Source organism: Pantherophis guttatus, chromosome 5, assembly GCF_059756535.1.
Source record: "Pantherophis guttatus breed Tessera chromosome 5, ASM5975653v1, whole genome shotgun sequence".
Lineage (NCBI taxonomy): Eukaryota > Metazoa > Chordata > Lepidosauria > Squamata > Colubridae > Pantherophis > Pantherophis guttatus.
The window spans coordinates 24,116,059-24,136,219 of NC_142067.1; the positions used below are offsets into that span (position 1 = coordinate 24,116,059).

The 20,161-nt window shown below is 43.8% G+C and overlaps 1 protein-coding gene across 1 annotated transcript; it reads left to right on the forward strand.

The window, feature by feature from the left end:
• Positions 1-1,642: 1,642 nt before the first annotated feature.
• Positions 1,643-4,691, forward strand: GSX1 (GS homeobox 1). The gene is made up of 2 exons (XM_034415105.3): positions 1,643-2,096; positions 3,753-4,691. The coding sequence occupies exons 1-2, from the start codon at positions 1,643-1,645 to the stop codon at positions 4,112-4,114; spliced, it is 816 nt and encodes a 271-aa protein (XP_034270996.2). The 3' UTR covers positions 4,115-4,691.
• Positions 4,692-20,161: the final 15,470 nt, after the last annotated feature.

A 20,161-nucleotide genomic window follows, 5' to 3' on the forward strand; every position in this document is an offset into this window, starting at 1 on the left:
ATTTTGCTAAAATTGTGCCTTTTATTCTCTTGAACTTGTTCTTCTCCATTCTGTTTTAGATTCTATGGATTGTGAACTCATGAACTTATCTATTAATTAACATGTTGTTTACTATTTTGATAGGTATCTATTTTCCTACTGAATAACTTGCATAAACCTGAGTAGATAGGCAATAATAAAATGAACATTTGCAAGACAATTCCAAACAAATTACTACACGTTAAATGTGATAGTTATTTACATTGAATATGTTAAATATTAAATATGACATCAAAAAGTTAAAAATCAGAACACCGGGCTATGATCAGATCTTAATAACATTTATAGCCCATTCTACCATTTGGATTGAATTATGGCAGCTGGAATTCTACCCTCTCCCCAAGTATAAATGTTAAAGGTAAGATGTTCACGAAAGTAAAATATCTCATTTACTTTCTGCTTTGATTTTCAAATTGTGATGCTATCTGTCAAAAAGCATCTGTCATGCTGCCCTCACTCAAATTTTTACTGTAAAATGTAGGTTGGAGATTTTGTTGATTATTAAATGGGTGAAACAAAATCAAGGCAGACTAATAAACAAATTATTTCAGAGGACTAAAATACTAGGATTAGTTCAAAGTAAGTATGTTTCAATACAGATGCAATTTGAAAAAAAGAGATTAATAGGAAATCAAAGAGGATAGGGTTTTTATTTTCATATTTTTAAAGAACCTGTAATTTTAAGCATGGATATTGAAAATTAGCAGGGCTCAACCACAAATAAATAAACGTAGATCTCTCCAACTTTTTATAAAGGAATCGTCAACCAAATCTGCTATTTAACATCCACTTACTTGAAAATCAATTGCCAACAAAAGTGTTTAACATTCGAAATGGATGGATTTTATAACCAAGCAATGATAGTTATGTTCTGAAGACACAGGCTTTCATAGCAGCACATTCCATAGATTTACCAAGTGCCTGTAGCATTGCTGGGAACGAAGACTCTTTGATTTAGCTGCAAGACCTGTTCACTTCTGCTCTCAACTCAGCATCTGATGAAAACGCTCTTCCTACCAGAGTCTATAAATATTTTTAACGTTGCAAGGTGTAACTCGGTGCTTGGGGGGGGGAGGGGGGGAGGAGGGATGGTTTGCACCTGTCCAATCTTCACAACAGCACTTCCCAAGATTTGAGGCGCTTGGAAAACCCGCACCTCCACCGCAGAGGAAACGGTATGATGCGTCCAAGGAGCAAAGCGCAACAGGAGCTTGGAGACGAAGGAGCCAATGGATTAGCGGTGGGACGAGGGAGGAGGCGGAAAGAGGGGGGGGGGAGAGAACCAGGGAAGGCAGCCCAGAAACGTGGGTGGGGTTGACAAGAATGAGGGACATTGTGCAGCGCTTTTGGCGAACAAGGGGGCATAATGGGGGAGTGTGCAGCGGCGGTTCCAAGGCAGGGCACAAAAAGCCTATTGACGGGGGCCGGCGCAGCTTTCATCACATGGCCCCCAAAGACGCTATTTAAACCGGGCCGCGCGGCCCTTTCAGCACCACTGGCGCTGGTCAGCGCCCTGCGAACAACTGCGCGGCCGAGAGGCGCTGAGAAGGCGAACCCCAGCCAGGCAGGCGAGGCCGAGGCCGAGGCTGGACGGGGCCGAGTCATGCCGCGGTCTTTTCTGGTGGACTCGCTGGTGCTGCGCGAAACCGGCGGCAGCGACAAGAAAGGCGGCGTCTCTCCCGGCAGCCCGCCGCCCCCGCCCCTCTTCCCTTATGCCGTGCACCCCTCGCATCCCCTGCACGGCCTTTCGGCTGCCTCCGGAGGCGCCTGTCCCGCCGCTCCCGTGTCCGCGTCGGCTGCGCGCAAAGCCGGCCTGCTCTGCGTCTGCCCGCTCTGCGTGGCCGCCGCTTCTCAGCTGCACCCGCCGCCGCCGCCGCCCGCCCTGCCGCTCCTCAAGGCTTCCTTTCCTCCCTTCGGCTCCCAGTACTGCCCTTCGCCCCTGGCTGCCCGGCAGTCTCCCGGAGGTTCGTCCGCCTCCAGCGGGGGCCACGTACCCGCCCTCTACCAGAGCGCCTACTCGCTGCCCGATCCCCGGCATTTCCACTGCATCTCCGTGGGTGAGTAGTTTGGGGACACGGGGCAGGCTGGGAAGGGACAGATCCTCTTGCCCGTAACTCTCCCGAGGCTTTTCGGCAGGACCGATTCTCGCTCTTCGGTGGCTGGGAAAATCGTTTTCACTTCTCTAAATGCAACAGGCGCTTGGTTTGGCAGCCGGGTACGGGGTGTTCCCGCCATACACTTCCGAATAAAAGCGATTTCAGAATAGATGTCTGGAGAATGAAGTTTTTTTAAAAAAAATCCGGGGGAGAGGAGCGCGGGAGCAAACTGAGCAGAAGCTCCTTCTTGCCCAACATTTGGAAAACAGAGATCTTAAAGAAAGTGATCTCAGCAGATGGGAGCCCCAGCTAACACGCGATGCGTTCGGGAGTAGAGTGAGACGTGGTTGATATTCGATCAGCAGGAATTCCGGGGCTGTAGGCTAGAACAAAAAGTCTGAAAGCATCTTGGAAAGGCAGCGGCCAATCACTTCTGTACTGTTGCCCCCAAACCATGGACACGTCCATAAATTGCCTAGGGGGTCGAGTTCGATTCGAGGGAGCCTTTGCCCGTCCGTTCCCTAGGGGAAAATTCAGCTGAAGACGGGGGTAATTTGACCTCCCGACCAAAGTCCTTACTTTCGCAGTCCACGAGATTAGAGGGATGGACTGTCGCACTGGGTGGCATATCTAAGTGGCAGTCCAGTCCTTAAAACGAAGTCCGGACTGCGGAAGAGAGAGCTGAATCCAAACAGAGGTGTTGAGAATTCAGGGAATTGATGGATGCCTGCACAGAGAACGGTGCCTGGCACTTAAGGGTTAGGTAAGGGTTAGCTCAGATCTGCTGTCTTCCAGGGACTGCTTTCAAGAGGGGGAGATTCTAGATTTAGCACTTTCCAGCCTGCTATCCCGAGAAGCAGTCTTGCATAACCTCTAAGGAGCGCTGTGGTTTGGTCTATCAATCCAAGGGTATTTACAAGGAACCCTCACAGGTTGAAAGAAGTCAATCTCTCCTGACCTCTGTAGAGACTCTCAGTCATCCAGGTGGTCCCAAAGGTGTTTTTTTCACGAAGCAACTGGACTTTCTTGTTTTTGTTTTGAAGACGTTTCGCTTCTCATCCAAGAAGATTCTTCGGCTATCCACTATCCTGTCAAGCTGAAGAAGTTTCTTGGATGAGAAGCGAAACGCCTTCAAAACAAGCAAACAAAAACAACAAATCCCAGTTGCCCCCTGAAAAAGCACCTTCGGATATCCTGACCCTCCCCTCTTCCCCCCCCCCCATCCCGTAACTCGTAGATACATTTCTCGAGTAATGACTTTGAGCCCAGTGAGGAGCTCGTCGGGGTGAGGGGGATGCCCGACCACGATCCGCTGTAGGATCCTTTGTCATACCCAGCCTGCAGGTTAGAGGAATAATTCTTGATTACGTCGCTCCCGTAGTCTCAAACCCCGTCAAAACTGCATCTCAAGCGCGCTTGGGTTTATAACTGCCCTCTTGGCTAACCGCAGTAAGGATTTCTAGCATGATCTCTATACAGAAGTCTGGCTCTGGTGATGTAAAAGTCATCCGCACTAAGCTTCCCTGCGCGCCGGTGTCCTTTGGGGAAGGGTTGGCTTGCCCGCGGGGCCAAATGGGCTTGGAACCTGCCTTGACTTTCCTCTTTGCCTCCCCGCAGACAGCACGTCGGGCCAGCTGCCGAGCAGCAAGCGGATGCGCACCGCCTTCACCAGCACGCAGCTGCTGGAGCTGGAGCGGGAGTTCGCCTCCAACATGTACCTGTCGCGTCTGAGACGCATCGAGATCGCCACCTACCTCAACCTCTCCGAGAAGCAGGTGAAGATCTGGTTCCAGAACCGGCGCGTCAAGCACAAGAAGGAAGGCAAGGGGGGCTCCCATCGCTCTGGGGGACCGGCCGCCCCCGGCTGTAAGTGCGCCTCCCTCTCAGCTGTGGCCAAGTGCTCCGAAGACGAGGAGGACTCGCCCATGTCCCCGTCTTCCTCGGGCAAGGACGAGAGAGAACTCGCCGTCACGCCCTAAAGTGTGACCCCTCCGCCATCCGGACGACTTAGTTCCCTGGGCCCGTCCGGTCTCCGGCAGATGGAATGGACAAGGGCGCTCTATAGAGCCGGTGTAAATAGCCCCGCGGCCCCTGCTCGCTACGAGCGCGCTCTGTTCTCGAGCTGTCGGTTAAGGGGAGCATCGTATGTTCCCTTTCCGTGGCAGCTTTTCTTCCTTGAGATTAACGACACTGTAATTATGGAGGCTGACACAACGCCGATCTCCCTCTTTCTTTGAAGGGTAAAGGAAGGGGCAAGGCCAGCCTGGTTTCTCTCTGTCGGTGTCTGGGGGATCCCCACGGCTTGGTTATCTCCGAGCCTGGCATCTTTCTCTCTCTCTCTCTCTTTCTCCTCTCCCCTCCTTCCCTTTGGGTTCTTTCTGGGTGTAAAATCAGGTTTTCTTTAGAAGCAGGAAGGCATTTCAGTAGGAAGGCTGGGTCAGACTGCAACGGGTTTAACTTGTTGTGGGTTTCTTTTCTTTTCTGTTTTGTTTTGCTTTTTTTTTTTCTTCTCCCTTAAGTCAATGTGATGATCCTTCTTGAAATATATAAATGGTACGGCTGTATTGTTTTCTGAAAAAAAAATAAATCAGGAGATATTTATTTATTTATTTATGTAAAGAAGCTGAAGCAAAAATAAAGTTTTTTTTAAAAAAATAGAAATATATCTATATATACATATACACTGAAGGTCTGGTTATGCTTTGGCTTTGCAGAATATACCGGCGCTATCCCCCTTGGATGACTCCCACTAATTTCAGTGGGAAAGCTTGCCACACTTTTGACTTACCAGAATCAGAAAGTTTTATTTCATAACTCGATGTTAAGTAATATGGTACTCAATTCAACTGTCCCTGGATTGGTTTTATTGGGAATGGTAACACTTCTCCACTCAAAACTGTGTGATGTATTATCTGCTTCCTTGGCTTGGCTTGGATCCATTGCGCAGCATTGCTCAAGAGGTGGCCTCATTGGTGTTTACTTCTGAGTAGATATTTAGGGCAATGCTACCTCAGACAAGAACAGAAACATGATCTACCTTGCTGACAAAATTCAGTATATGTTGTATGGGATGACAAAGCAGGAGGAAAATGGTAGCACCCACAAATGTTATTAAAAGACATTTTATGCCTTTATGGAGCTCACAAAAAGCTTACGCGTGTGGATAAAATTTGTTAGCCCTGACACCTGAACCCTTCTGATTTCTTGCTACCATAAACTAACACAGTTCTCCTCCTAAGCTGTATAAGACCAATATCCAAATTACATCTGGATGCTTAACTTCGTCTTGCTGCTTTGTGGTGAATTAAAGAATGATAAATATGGTCCATATCATATACTGCAGTTATCAATCAGAGAATCCATACTCATCTCTGCTTTTTTCCCTTCTTTATCTAACACGAAGGTTAGCCAGATTAATAAATTCTACTATACAGAAGACAGCAAATCATCTGACCTGGCCCCTTCTTCTGTGCAAACCTCTACACAGTCTGATTCTATTTTTTTAAAAAATCATGTGTACAGAATTAACTTTAAGGAATGAAAAGAGTTACAGTGGTAATGCTAAAAAATGTGCAATGCACCACAAAGTACAATTTCCATTTCATACTCGCTGGCCCTGAACCACCTGGTTATTAATCCTTCTGGGACCACAACCGAGTGGGATTTACTTCTGGGTAAAGGTTTCCATGACTTTCAGTTTGCTTTAAGAGAGGACATATAAAGAACCACCACAAAAGTTCTTCTCCCTTCCCCTCCATGCATTCTGTTTGCAGGCCCCAGGAAAAGCAGTTCCTTTGGAAGAATACGAAGGAGATATAAACATTTGCAGGGTCACTTACAGTCTCTGCCCCCACACCCCCACCCCACCCCCAATGGCAAAACAGAAGCTACAATTATACTGGAGGCTTGCTTGTTAATGGCAGCCTTCATGCAACTGGCATGGAGCAACTGATTATTTGTGGGCACTTGAGCCAGGCTCTGCTCAATGTTTTCTCCTGTCAGAAATACATTTGGAAGGTTGAAGTTTGCACTAAAATGATCTGGGGTTTCCGTTCCAGCTTGACTGAGCTTTCCAGCCTGGATCTAGGCACACCCTTAGGAAACTTAAAGAGAGTAGACAACAGCATCTGAAATCAGACTTGGTGGCAATCATCATGCCAGACCAAGCAATGGGGAGAAGGAGCTGAAGGTACACACTCTACATCCCGCTGTGCAAGATATGATCAGAATGGTCACTGAAGATGCCTCAGAGCATTTGATTGGCTGTTTCCTTGGATTGCTCTAGAGCAGTGTTTCTCAACCTTGGAAGCTTGAAGATGGGTGGACTTCAACTCCAGAATCCCCCAGCCAGCGCTGAAGTCCATCCATCTTCAAGCTACCAAGGTTGAGAAACACTGCTCTAGAGGAATATGGGCTTGAATCCTCAATGTGCACATACATTCTTCCTAGGATACTTTTTGTATGGGTTTGCCTTTGAGTTAGACTCAAAATTGAGTTGACTCCTATATGGACAAGTGCATGTAGTTTTCTTGGCAAGATTTCTGGAAGTGGCTTGTCCTTGCCTTCTTCCTAGAGGTTGAGAGAAAGTTAATGGTCCAAGATAACCCAACTGGCTTTATACATAAGCAGGACTAGAACTCAGTTTCCCATTTTCTAGCTAGGTGCCTTAATGTACTCAGCTAGAAAATGGGAAACAGTGAGTTCTAGTCCTGCCTTAGGTACAAAGACTTATGACTTACATCACGAAAGGAAGTGGAATTTCAGTTGTTAAGTGATCATTAAGCAGGTCATGATGTGACTGAACCCAATTTAAAGAGCCTTGGTGGTGCAGCGGACTAAGTGCTGTTATGTAGCACTTAGCTGCCAGCTAAATTGGGTGCATAAGTGCATTGTAAGCCACCCTGAGTCTTCGGAGGAGGGTGGCATATAAATTGAACTAATAAATAATAAATAAATAAATAAATAAATAAATAAATAAATAAATAAATAAATAAATTTTACCAACATTTTTAGCTCTGCCATTAAGTGAACCACACAGTTATGAAATAAATCCAGCTTCCCCAACGGACTTGATATGCACCAAGATGCAAATTCCTTGTATGTCCAATCACACTTGGCCAATAAAAAATTCTATTCTATTCTATTCTATTCTATTCTATTCTATTCTATTCTATTCTATTCTATTCTATTCTATTCTATTCTATTCTATTCTATTCTATTCTATTCTATTCTATTCTATTCTGACTTTGTTTGATAGAAACCAGCTCTGCTTGATAGAAGAGCTCTGGTGGCTCAGCAGACTAAAGAACTGTTATTAACATCCACTTACATCTGCTGCTTGCAATTACTGTAAGTTCAAATCTCACCAGGCTCAAGGTTGACTCAGCCTTCCATTCTTTCTAAGGTAGGTAAATTGAGGACCCAGATTATGGGGGCAATAAGATGACTTTGTATAAATATACAAAAGTATGAAGGCTATTGCTTAACGCATTGTAAGCCACCCTGAGTCTCCGGAGAAGGGCGGCATATAAATAAAATTTAAATAAATAAATAAATAAAAACCAGCTGGGAAGCGGGATGAATACATAGCACCAAAATTCTGCAACTGTTGTAAATCAAGGCAAGTGTCTGAATTGAAATCAGGGGACTGTGGTGCAATGATCCCTAACTTCAAGGATGGATCATAAGTCATTTTTTTTGAAGGCCATTGTAACTTTGAACCATCATTAAATGAATACTTCTAAGTCGAAGGCACACTATCAGGCTGGATGCACATGAATACCCAAAATTGAATTATGTCAAGGATTATTTCATAAGGAACACAAAGATCTGGATGACCACAAAGGAGTAGCAGAGAGATATAGGTGCCACTGGACTCACTGGAGAAGAGCCTAATGCTGGGAAAGACTGAGGACAAAAGAAGGGGACGACAGAGAACGAGGTGGCTGGATGGAGTCACTGAAGCAGTAGGCGTGAGCTTTAAATGGACTCCAGAGGATGGTAGAGGACAGGAAGGCCTGGAGGAACGTTGTCTATGGGGTCCCGATGGGTCTGACACGATTTTGCAACTAACAACAACATAGGTGCCACTGGCTTTGCTGCCATCTAGTGGTAGTCCAAAGTTTTGCAGCACTATTGGGTAGCTCCAAATTTTAGACCACAGGATCAAGTTTGGCCCATTATTGATTACTCTGCTCACAGAACATTCTTAGCTGAATCAGTTAAAAGCCTAGAAGCTGCATTGACATCCCCGATGGTAAGATTACTATTAAACAAGGATTTTGTTGGTTGGTTTGCTTGACTGTTTTTGCAACTTAGTTGTGCAAGCCCATTTGTTGCTTTATAGCTCAATGTAGAGCCTAAATCCAGAACCCAGGACCTGTGTTGGGTGAATAGACCTGGGGTGGGCAACTATGGCCCCTGCAAGACCTCTGGACTTCAGAATTCCTGAGCCAGCCATGCAGGAAATTCTGGAAGTCGAAGTCCACAGGTTGCAAAAGAGCCAAGGTTGCCAACCCCTGCTTTAGACTTTTATGGCTCTCCGAAGCATCAGAAAGGATTTTTTTTTTTTAAGTTTCCTAGCACTTTATGGAAACATCTGAGATACCTAGAATCCTCTGAGTCCTATTAGAGAGGCAGAGGTAGAAAGAGAACAAAATCTATGACATGGAAAAATGTATCAATAGGAGCAACCACATTCTTCATTTCCCCAACCTGGGAGCTGAAACGAAGTTAACTCCATGCCCATTCTGTAACTAGTACTAAGTGTCTGATATAGTTTTTCTTAGTTTATTTCGGTTTTGTTCCCTTCTGCTTCCTTTCAGGAAGATTAGCCCTAAGAAGTCAGGAGGCTTCTTAACGTTTGTCCCTTCTCTGGAAAGAGACCACCCTGTTATTAAGCTGGTTATTAAGACCAGCTGCCTGCAATTACTGCAGGTTCGAATCTCGCCAAGGCTCAAAGTTGACTCAGCCTTCCATCCTTTCTAAGGTAGGTAAATTGAGGACCCAGATTGTGGGGGCAATAAGCTGACTTTGTATCAATATACAAAAGGATGAAGGCTATTGCTGAGCACATTGTAAGCCGCCCTGAGTCTCCGGAGAAGGGCGGCATATAAATCAAATTTAAAAATATATAAAAAAGAAATAGATACATGAGATGAGCCGTAGGATTGTATAAATAAATGGTTAATATGATTGTAGAAAGATACTGCTGAACTTCAATGAATGTATTAAGGTATAAGCAAGTAAATTTGTAAATAGTATGATTAAGGAAAATTGGTTAAATGGACATTAATCACTGATGCGAAGGTTTTCTAGAAGTTAGTCGATTGACTCTTTGTTAATGTATAAGTGTTTACATGTATTTGTGTTTTACGTTTGTTTATGTTAATAAAATTTAATTAAATATATATATATATATAAAAAATAGGATGCGTGATGCCAGCCGACCTATTTGAGAAGTCCTTCTCCCCAATGCTTAGTCCAAACAAATGTGCCCGTGGCATCCCTGGCGCTGTCATTAGAGCGCAGACTTCTTTTAATTCGATTTTCAGCACCTCCTCCCCAGGCTTCGGTTAAAAACAAGCGGATCTGCCGCCGATCTCTCTTTCTGCAATTGAGAAAAGAAGAGCTTCTGCCTCAAAGGAAGACTCGCTCAGGGAAGACTAAAGGACGCGGCTGCTCCCCCTCAGTTGAGGGGGGCTCCGAAGCGGCTCCAAGACCTTCAAGCAAGCCTTCTAAACTTCCTTCAAGCGATCCGATGGAAAGCCGAGAACGTCTAATGATCGATTTCAGCCGATGGCCTCCTGTGAGAAACTTCCTACTCTTTTTCAGATCATATATTGGGAATACGACGCTCCGTAGTTTTCTCATAATTAATTGCCAGAAATACTGAGTGTGGCAACCCGGACACCCGTGGAAAGCAGTTATATTAAGGGTGGCTGCAATGTAGCTCCTTCCCACCTCCAAAGTCTGATGGAAGAGAAGATGCAAAAGTTCCTGATGTAAGAGTTCAAAGCAAGCTGCAAACATGCAATTATTTTGTTGCTTCTCTCTTCTCTTCTCTTCTCTTCTCTTCTCTTCTCTTCTCTTCTCTTCTCTTCTCTTCTCTTCTCTTCTCTTCTCTTCTCTTCTCTTCTCTTCTCTTTTTCTCTTCTCTTTTTTCTTTTCTTCTCTCTTTTTCCTCTTCTCTTTTTCTCTCTTTTTCTCTTCTCTCTTTTCTTCTCTTTTTCTCTTTCTCTTTTCTTTATTTTTCTTTCTTTCTTTCTTTATTAAATTTATATACCGCCCTATTCCTAAGGGACTCAGGGCGGTGAACAGCGAACGATAAAAATACATGTAATACAAACGTTAATAAAAAAAACCAATTAAAATATACTAAACACTCTGGTCCTAGATAATTCAAGAACCCTTTAATTTAATTAAATTTAATTTAAAGAACCCTTTGATTGTTAGGCAATTTTCTTTTTGCTATCAATAGAGATCTGGAGGAAAATAGAATGAATTCCATTTATATTTAAATAGTGCTGCTATTTTTTTTTTTAATGGTGGAGTTAGCCAATAAAATGGGTTTGGTCACTTTGGTTTAAAAATGATCTTGGAACTAGAGTTGAATATGTGTCAGCAAGATCACACGAGGGCTGACTTAAAAAAACGGAAACACACATCAAGGCCACATCAATAGGATAAGGTGCAACTCACAAGTCATAACTTTACTATATACTTCACTGTTCAGGCTCCACCTCTAGTTCTGAGGGGGGGCGGGTGTGTGTGGCCAGAGTGGGCATGACCAGCTCAACATCACTCCTGTTGGGGGCGCCAGTGATGGCCTGAGCTCTCTGCCAGCGAAAACAGGCTCCTAAACTCCATTTTTGGCTGCCACGGCCTCCTGCAACCCTCTGCCAGCATGGTCCTCCCAAGCTCCATTTTCACTGGCAGAGGGTTGCAAGAGGGTGTGGCAGCCGAAAATGGAGTTCAGGGGCCTGTTTTCACTGGCAAAAGCACTGCGGCCCAGTCCTTCGTTGTTTCCAGGGCAGCCCCATGGCCCAGATCTAAGTACCCCATGGGCAGGATCTGGCCCCCGGGCCTTGAGTTTGACATCCCTGAGCCAACCATTCTCTTTCAGCCCTAGGAAGAAGGCAAAGCCATTTCTAATATCATACCAAGAAAATTGCAGGGATTTGTCCTGGGAGTCAACATTGACTGAAATCTCCCTCCATACTTAAGGTATTCTGCCACCAATAGCCTCTCACCGCCCAGTACGCTCCCATAGAGAGGGGCTTCTCAGGGTGCCGTCAGCCAAACAATGTCGACTGGCGGCCCCCAGGGGGAGAGCCTTTTCTGTGAGGGCACCCACCATCTGGAACGAGCTCCCCCAAAGATACAGAAGATTCCGGATCTGCGCACTTTCCGCCGTGCCCTCAAAACATTCCTGTTTCAGCAGGCCGGCCTGGCCTAACTTTCCCTTTATATTGCTTTTTGATTTTATTTTAAACTGGGATGTCTTGAATTATCTAGGACCAGAGTGTTTAGTATATTTTAATTGGGTTTTTTTATTAACGTTTGTATTACATGTATTTTTATCGTTCGCTGTTCACCGCCCTGAGTCCCTTAGGAATAGGGCGGTATATAAATTTAATAAATAAATAAATAAATAAAGGTTCCCCTTGCACATATGTGCTAGTTGGTCCCGACTCTAGGGGGCGATAATCATCTCCGTTTCAAAGCCGAAGAGCCAGTGCTTTCCAAAGATGTCTCTGTGGTCATGTGGCCGGCATGACTAAACGCCAAAGGCGCATGGAATGCTGTTACCTTCCCACCAAAGGTGGTCCCTATTTTTCTATTTGCATTTTTTACCTGCTTTCGAACTGCTAGGTTGGCAGAAGCTGAGACAAATAACGGGAGCTCACCCTGTTATGTGGCACTCGAACCGCTGAACTGCTGACCTTTCGATCGACAAGCTCAATGTCTTAGCCACTGAGCCACATACAAACAAAAACGCCAATGTCCATGTTTCTCCATATTCCATTCTAGAGCCAAAGCATGCATGTGATTTCATTTCATTGCTTTGCTTTTCAGTTTGGCACTACATTGGTCAGATCTATAGAGTGAAAATACTTCCTGTATTGCTGGCAGAACAGTCTGTCACTATTGCACAATTCTACAATTCTAATAGATCACAGCCACAGCACTGCTGCATCCATTTACAGAGGAATTTAGAGATAATCTTGAGGAAGGCATGAAACGGCAATTAAGAAGCAACTTGGATAAGCAGTTAACACTTTCCAAGTAGTGTAAGAAAGTAATTCAAATTAGTTTGGTCTTGAATTGGTTAAGAATGTAATGGTGCAGACATGCTTTCAAGATTTTGGCATTCTACCTTACAACAATAAAGTAACGTATCTGGAATCCCTTTGGTGTCTGTTTTTTGGCCTGGTCTTCCATGAGAAGCAGTTTGGTCTAATGCCGTGATGGCAAACCTATGGCATGCATGGCACGCAGAGCCATATCAGTGGCCACGCAAGCTCAGCTCTGGTGCACATATGTGCACCGGCCAGCTGATTTTCGGATCTTCCGGGCCCACCAGAAGTAGGGAAACAGGCTGTTTCCTACCTCCAGAAGGCCTGGGGGGTGGGGAAGGCCCATTTTTCTTTCTCACCTGGCTCCAGGGCCTCTCTAGGAGTCTGGGGAGGGCGAAAATGCCCCTCCGGAGTCCTCCAGAGGCCAAAAACGGCCCATTTAACAACTTTTGGTGGGACCGGAAGGCCTGTTTTTTTGCTGTCCCCAGCCTCCAGGGCCTCTGTAAGAGTCTGGGGAAGGCGAAAACGGCCTTCCCCACCCCACCCCCCGGAGGTCCTCTGGAGGCCAAAAATGTCCCATTTGACTACTTCCGGTCCCCCCTGCCCCCCCTCTTCCTGGCACACAATGGCAAAAAGGTTAGCCATCACTGGGTTAGGACATTAGACTAGAAACCAGGAGCCCTAGTCCTGCTTTAGGCATGAAAGCCAACTGGGTGACCTTGTTATGTGTATGGCCAGTAGTAGATTTTTAGGAGGCTAGAAAGTGACAAATGTTATTTTTATTTTATTTTATTTGTCAAATAAAAATTACAAATCTGAACAAACCAAATAAGAAAATCAAAGGGACAGTAAGAAGGCCATTGTACTTATGCACCCACTTACAATTTTCTGTATTGTTGTCAAAAATCCCAAGATGGATATGTCCATCAGCTGGTAGTCATCATGAGTTAAGTTCAAGTCAACTTGAAGTTTGGTTTTTATCTTTTCTTTGTCTCGATCTGCATCTTGAAGGGAAATTAGGATTTTTCACAGAATCCTAGAGTTGAAGACACCTGTTCATTAGTGTATTTCTCCATTAAAGCATCTCCAAACAGATCAAAATATTATCTCTGCTTCGAAAACATCCAATAAAGGAGATCTCACCATTTCTTGGATAAATGGTTCCCCTGTTGAATTGCTACTGTAAAAAAGTTTTACTATAAGGCAATATTTACTAATAGTCACCCTCTTTGTACCTTTGTGCCCTGAATTGCTTAATGGTGAAACGGGCAGCATAAATTTAAAAAATAAAATTATTTCATATCTTGCAATCTGCTTACAACTTTTTCAGAGGGTATATCAAGTGAACACGATACTTGATTTTTTAAAATTTCCCCTTTGTTTTGAAAATGAGCCTGGTGGTGCAGTGGACTAAACTACTGTTAAAGTAGTATTTAGCTGCCAGCTGCCTGCAATTACTGCAAGTTCAATTCTCACAAGGTTCAAGGTTGACTCAGCCTTCCATCCTTCTGAGGTAGGTAAAATGAGGACCCGGTTTGTGGGGGCAATAAGCTGACTTTGTATAAAATAGAACACCGCTGGGGGGGGGCAAAAAGCCCTACTAAGCAGGTATATACAAAAGTATGAAGGCGATTGCTTAAAAGCATTGTAAGCTGTCCTGAGTCTCCGGAGAAGGGCGGCATATAAATCAAACTAATAAATAAATAAATAAATAAATAAAATCGATGGGAAATTGTGTTTCCACTGTTTTGAGTTTGCTATCAAATGTTGATGGTCAGCAGTATCATCAAGGAGGGGAGGGGAGTGAAAACAGGCAAGTTGGTAAGCATAACATCCTCATGCAAATCCCACCCCTCTTGTGTGTGCATCAATGTTGCACACATGTGTGAAAGAGATGAAGCTTGCATTGTGAAGCTGTGCCTGCCAACTAACCAACCCACCCACCCCCCACCCCACTCCTCCATGGATGCCCCTGTAATCCAGGCTGTCCCTGGGATTCTGGCATTTGGCCATTTGCAGAGCTGCCTACTCCAACCAGTACCAGCCTTAGCAATTCAGCCCAACAGAGCGAAATTGCTATCAGCCTATTGTGGTGGTTCGTGGGGTGGGGGTGGGGGTGGGGTGAGGGCTGAAGCAAGGAGGGGCTGCTATGGAAAAGCCTCCTGGTTGAGCTCAAACTATTTCCTTTCTTTGTAAACATTTCAGACGTTTTAAGACAGAGTTGCTCTGGACAGCTTTATGATTTTATTACCTTTTTGTTTCTACGTTGCAGCAGAATAGGAATGTGGGAAAGAAGGAAGGGAGGGGGGAGAGGGAGGGGGGAGGGAAGGAGAGAGGGAGGAAGAAGATCCAAAATAATAACATTATTTCATGTCAATAATTTCATGTCCTTTCCTTTCCCATTTGATGTGTGACATAAGTAGCAAGCATCATACATGTGATTTTTTTTTAATAATGGCAACATATTAAAAAAAAGAGTGGGAGTATTCTCTCTCTCTCTCTCTCTCTCTCTCTCTCTCTCTCTCTCTCTCTCTCTCTCTCTCTCTCACACACACACACACACACACACACACACACACACACACACACACACACACACAAACACACACACACACACACTCCTCCTCCCTCCCTCCCTCTCTCCCTCTAAAATATAAAGATGGGGGCTGTGGTTGAAAGGGCAGAATTTGTATGTTATGGTGATGGTTGCCATCTTTAGTCTTTTAACTCCTCCAGTGGACAACATTGGGCACAGAGTCCTGGATCAGCGTGGACTGCAACCAATTTATTAAATAAATGCTGTAAATAAATAAATAAAAATAAATGAACAAATTAACAAGAAACCAGTGCAGCTTGAGCACCAGAGGTGTTACATAGGCAAACTTAGGGCTCTCCATGAATGTACCCACTGCTGCATTATGGACTAGTTATAGTTTCTGGGTGGTATTCAAGGGCAGCCCCATGGAAGTGTATTACAGTAATCCAGACAGGAAGTGACCAAGGTATGAGTGACTGTGATCAAGGCGTTTTAGTTGAGAAAAGAATGCAATTGGCCCACTAGATGAATCTGGACCAAATCCCACTCAGCCACGGCTGCCACCTGCTCCTTGAGCAGGAATTGTGAGTCCAGGAGGGCCCCCTAATAATGTATCAGCTCAGTCCAAGGAAGTGCCATCCCATCCAGAGGCAAAGATCTTAGCTACTGTGCCTTCAGTTAAAGACTCTTACAGCCTCCAGCATTTGGCCAGGATTAGCACCACATCACTTGTCTGGCTAGGGGTGGAGATACATAATTGGGTATAATAATCAACATACTGATGATACTGAACCTGATACCTATGGATGACCTCCCCTAGCACTTTCATGTAAATGTTAAAAAGGAGGGGAGAGAGGCTCGACACCTGAGGCAGTCCACATTTCAGGGTCCACAGGGGTTCGACCTCTCCTTTCCTACCAACGCTGATTGGAACCTGTCATGGAGGAAGGAGAAGACCACTAGTAACACAGTGCCTCTTGTTCAGTGGTGGGTTGCCCCCGGTTCATACCGGTTTGCAAGAACTGGTAGTAAAACTAGTGGGAGGCTCCGCCCACTGACCCAGACGCAGTGGTGGGATTCAGCCAGTTTGCACCACTTCAGGAGAACCGGTTGTTAACTTTCTGAGCAGTTTGGGAAACTGGTTGTTGGAAGAAATCATCAGGGCAGAGAACCGGTTGTTAAATTATTTGAATCCCACCACTGCCCGGACGTCATCATAGGTAATCTGCACATGCGCAGAAGAGCACACGCAGGCATGATGCGAACCGGTAGTAAAGGTAAGTAGAACCCACCCCTGCTCCCGTTCCCAGCTCAAAATGATCAGTGGGATCAAAAGCTGGTGAGAGGTCCAGGAGGGCCAGAAGGGTTGCACACCTCCATCCTGAGCCCTCCAAAGGCCATCAAGAAGTGCAACCAATGCCATTTCAGTGGTGTGCCCGGGCCTGAACTCAGACTGACTCCAGGTAATCTAGAAAAGGGTTCAGATAAAAATGTGGTCATTTTTGCACCTCTTTATATTTAATAATTATTATATTTAATAGTTTGGTTTGGTCCAATATTTGTTTGCTTATATTTATTTATTTATTTATTTATTTATTTTGTTTGTTTGTTTATTATACCCTGTTTTCCCCCAAAATAAGACATCCCCTGATAATAAGCCCAATCAGGCTTTTGAGTGCATGGCAATAAGGCCAAGCACTTATTTCGGGGTTCAAAACAATATAAGACAGGGTTTTATTTTTGGGGAAACACAGTATTTCTAAACTGCCCATCTCCATCAAAGAGAGACTCTGTGTAGTGTACAGTATAATATAATCAATAAATAAAACAACCCATAAAAATTAACATTGACATGAAATCAGGATTAATTTTTTTAAAAAAATATAGAAAAATGACATTATATATTTCAAAAAGGTAAAATTCCAAGATGGTACTTATCGTTCATTATTAAAGGAGGGGGGACGCTCATGGTTGTGTGGTCCTCTATGCCCCCCATGAAAGGTTGCAAAACCAAGTTTTGACCCCTCTGCAGAAGGCCAAGAGAGTGGGGGGGCCTTTCTCCCTTTCCGGGGGACAAGATATTCCACACTGCAGAGGCAGCTACAGAGAAGGCTCTCTTTCTAGATCCCACCAGATGAAATTCCTTGACTGATGGGATCTGTAGCATACCTTCCCTGCCTGAATGAGTGAGATGGGTGGGGCGAAGGGTGGGCAAGATAGTTCTATAGGTAACCTGCCCCTATGCCGTGTAGGGCTTTATAGGTGATGACCAACACCTTGAATTGGACCTGGAAGCAAACTTCCAGTGAAGTTCATGGAGCAAGGATGTTATATGTGCCCTTCTTTGGGCACCAAGAATGGCTTACATATCTGATATGTGTATGTAGGGAATATATGTAGCTCAGGGCTGAATTATGGGGTCTTAGTGCTCTCTCTTGTCTTGCAGATATTTTATTACATCACTAGGTAATATCCTCAGCCACCATCAGCCATTGAATATGTGATTTGGTATTTATCGATGAGGTCTCATCCATTTTTGCCTTTTTCTTGGACTCTTGCTCTTGAGCCTTATCAATTTGTGAAATGAACAATGGAGAAAAATCTTGTAGGTTTCAAAAAGGCTGCATTTTGTTGTTGTTGTTTTGAAAGTCCTTATCTCTTCCTTGCATTTGCCTGCTTGGGGAAATGAATTTTCATTTAAGATCATCTGCTAGAGTTTTGTTTGACTGTACTCATCTTGAAACATTAGGTAAGTACTTTAAATGAATCAAGAGATTTAAGTTATGTGTTTTAGTATCTTTCATTTCTTTCTTTCCTTTCTTTCTTTTGTTTGTTCTCAATCCATCTCTGCTTTGAGTGAAGTGATACTTGGTTGAAAACTCACCAGGAAAAGTTTAGTGCTGCAAATAGTTCTGGATGCTTCTAAGACATGGGTACGTAACCTAAGCGTACAAATTAAGACCTTGGGGCAGTGGTGGGATTCAAATAATTTAACAACCGGTTCTCTGCCGTAATGATTTCTTCCAACAACCAATTCACCAAACTGCTCAGAAAGTTAACAACTTGTTCTCCCAAAGTGGTGCGAACTGGCTGAATCCCACCACTGCCTTGGGGTTATGGCTCTCCAAAGTCTTGAATGTGTCTCCTGGGTCCTGCAGATGTTACCAAATTATTTGGGACATTCTAAAATACACAGTTGGAGAAAAAGCATAATATCAATAAAACATGCTTAATCCAGTCAATTTCATTAGCCACATCATGCCGGCCATATACCATCCATTCCTGCCAATACAGCAGAAATACACGTGATTCTTGGTTAATGATCACTCATTCAGCAACTGTTCAAACTTATGGTGCTGAATGGGTGATGCTTACTACTGGTCTTCATATTTATGTCAGTCACAGCATCCCTGCAATCATCTGATTGCAATCCAGATGTTTGGCTCCCAATTTGCAATTACAACATCACAATATTCTGTGGTTACATGATTGCCATTTGCAACCTTCGCTGGTAGCTTCAGACAAGCAGAAGATTATTATTATTATTATTATTATTATTATTATTATTATTATTATTATTATTATTATTATTATTATTACATAATAATTATAATACATTTTGAAGATACTTGGTTGATACCTAGGATGCTGGAAGCAACCCATATCAATTGTCAGCACCAGTCAATGATATTTGTGATACATTTTAAAATGTTCAGTTGACTGAGTTTCATGTTTAATGAATAAAAGAGATAATAATAATAATAATAATAATAATAATAATAATAATAATAATAATAATAATAATAATAATAATAATGGCAGCCATGCAGGGTTCTCACTTAATGACCCATGGTGATTCAATTATAAGAACAGCAACAATAAATCCCAGAATTACCATTGTTAGATGGTCTAATCACACAATGTCACACTTTATGACTGTGCTGCTTAGTAATGGAAATTTTGGTCCTAATTACTGTTGCTAAATGAGGACTGTCTTTAGTTTGTCACTGCCTTCTTTGGGGATTTGGAGAGCTTATAGCTCTAGAATTTCCTGGTGGCCTCTCACTCACGTAATAATCAGATCCTCCTCTTCTTCCTCCTCCTCCTCCTCCTCCTCCTCCTCCTCCTCCTCCTCCTCCTCCCCCCTCCTCCTCCTCCTTCTTCTATCAACCACCACCTAAATATGCACACAATCTCACATTCATTTTAATGAGATTTAAATGGAAATTAAACAAAGTTGAATTTTTATCCTGACTTTCACCCATTAATTTTTGGAAGGTGTTACTAACATACCAGCAAAGGCAAATACAACTCACAGCCTAAATATGTTGCTCACCTTTCCTCCAAATCAAGTAACATAAAGAAGACATCTGCCTGCCAAAATATCAAAGAGCCTTGATAGTACAGTGGTTTAGTGTACCCTGTTATTAACACAGCTGCCTGCAATTTCTGCTGGTTCGAATCTCTCCAAGGCTCAAGGTTGACTCAGCCTTCCATCCTTTCTAAGGTAGGTGAAATGAGGACCCAGTTTGTGGGGGCAATAAGCTGACTTTGTATAAATATACAAAAGTATGAAGGCTATTGCTTAACGCATTGTAAGCTGCCCTGAGTCTCCGGAGAAGGGCGGCATATAAATCAAATTAAAAAAAAAAAAAAAAAGTACAGTCTGCTTCATTTTTTTCTCTCTTGCAGGCATATGCAAGATCCCAATGTATTCATAGAGTTATCATTTACATGACAGGAAATAATCATAATTTCAGGTAAGCAGAGTTTGAGGGCCCAATAACCAATGGTAACACATAATAACTCAACAGCCCAGGCTACATGAAATGATCCAACACTGACCAGAAGCAGGCAGCAAAAGATGATCAAGAAGTGAGGTTGGAGAGTCAGGGAAAAAGATGCTACTGTTCAGACAAGTAGCATCAGTTGCAGTGGTGGGATTCAAAAACTTTTACTATCGGTTCTGTGGGCGTGGCTTGGTGGGCGTGGCAGGTGAAGGATACTGTAAAATCTCCATTCCCTCCCCACTCCAGGGGAAGGTTACTGCAAAGTCCCCATTTCCTCCCAATCAGCTGGGACTCAGGAGGCAGAGAATAGATGGGGGCGGGGCCAGTCAGAGGTGGTATTTACTGGTTCTCCAAACTACTCAAAATTTCCACTACCAGTTCTCCAGAACTGGTCAGAACCTG

Bases quoted from the DNA above. Each gene is read 5' to 3' on its own strand.
- GSX1 (XM_034415105.3), top strand. From the start codon at position 1,643: ATGCCGCGGTCTTTTCTGGTGGACTCGCTGGTGCTGCGCGAAACCGGC. The intron at 2,097-3,752 runs GTGAGTAGTTTG...GCCTCCCCGCAG, and splicing joins TTTCCACTGCATCTCCGTGG to ACAGCACGTCGGGCCAGCTG.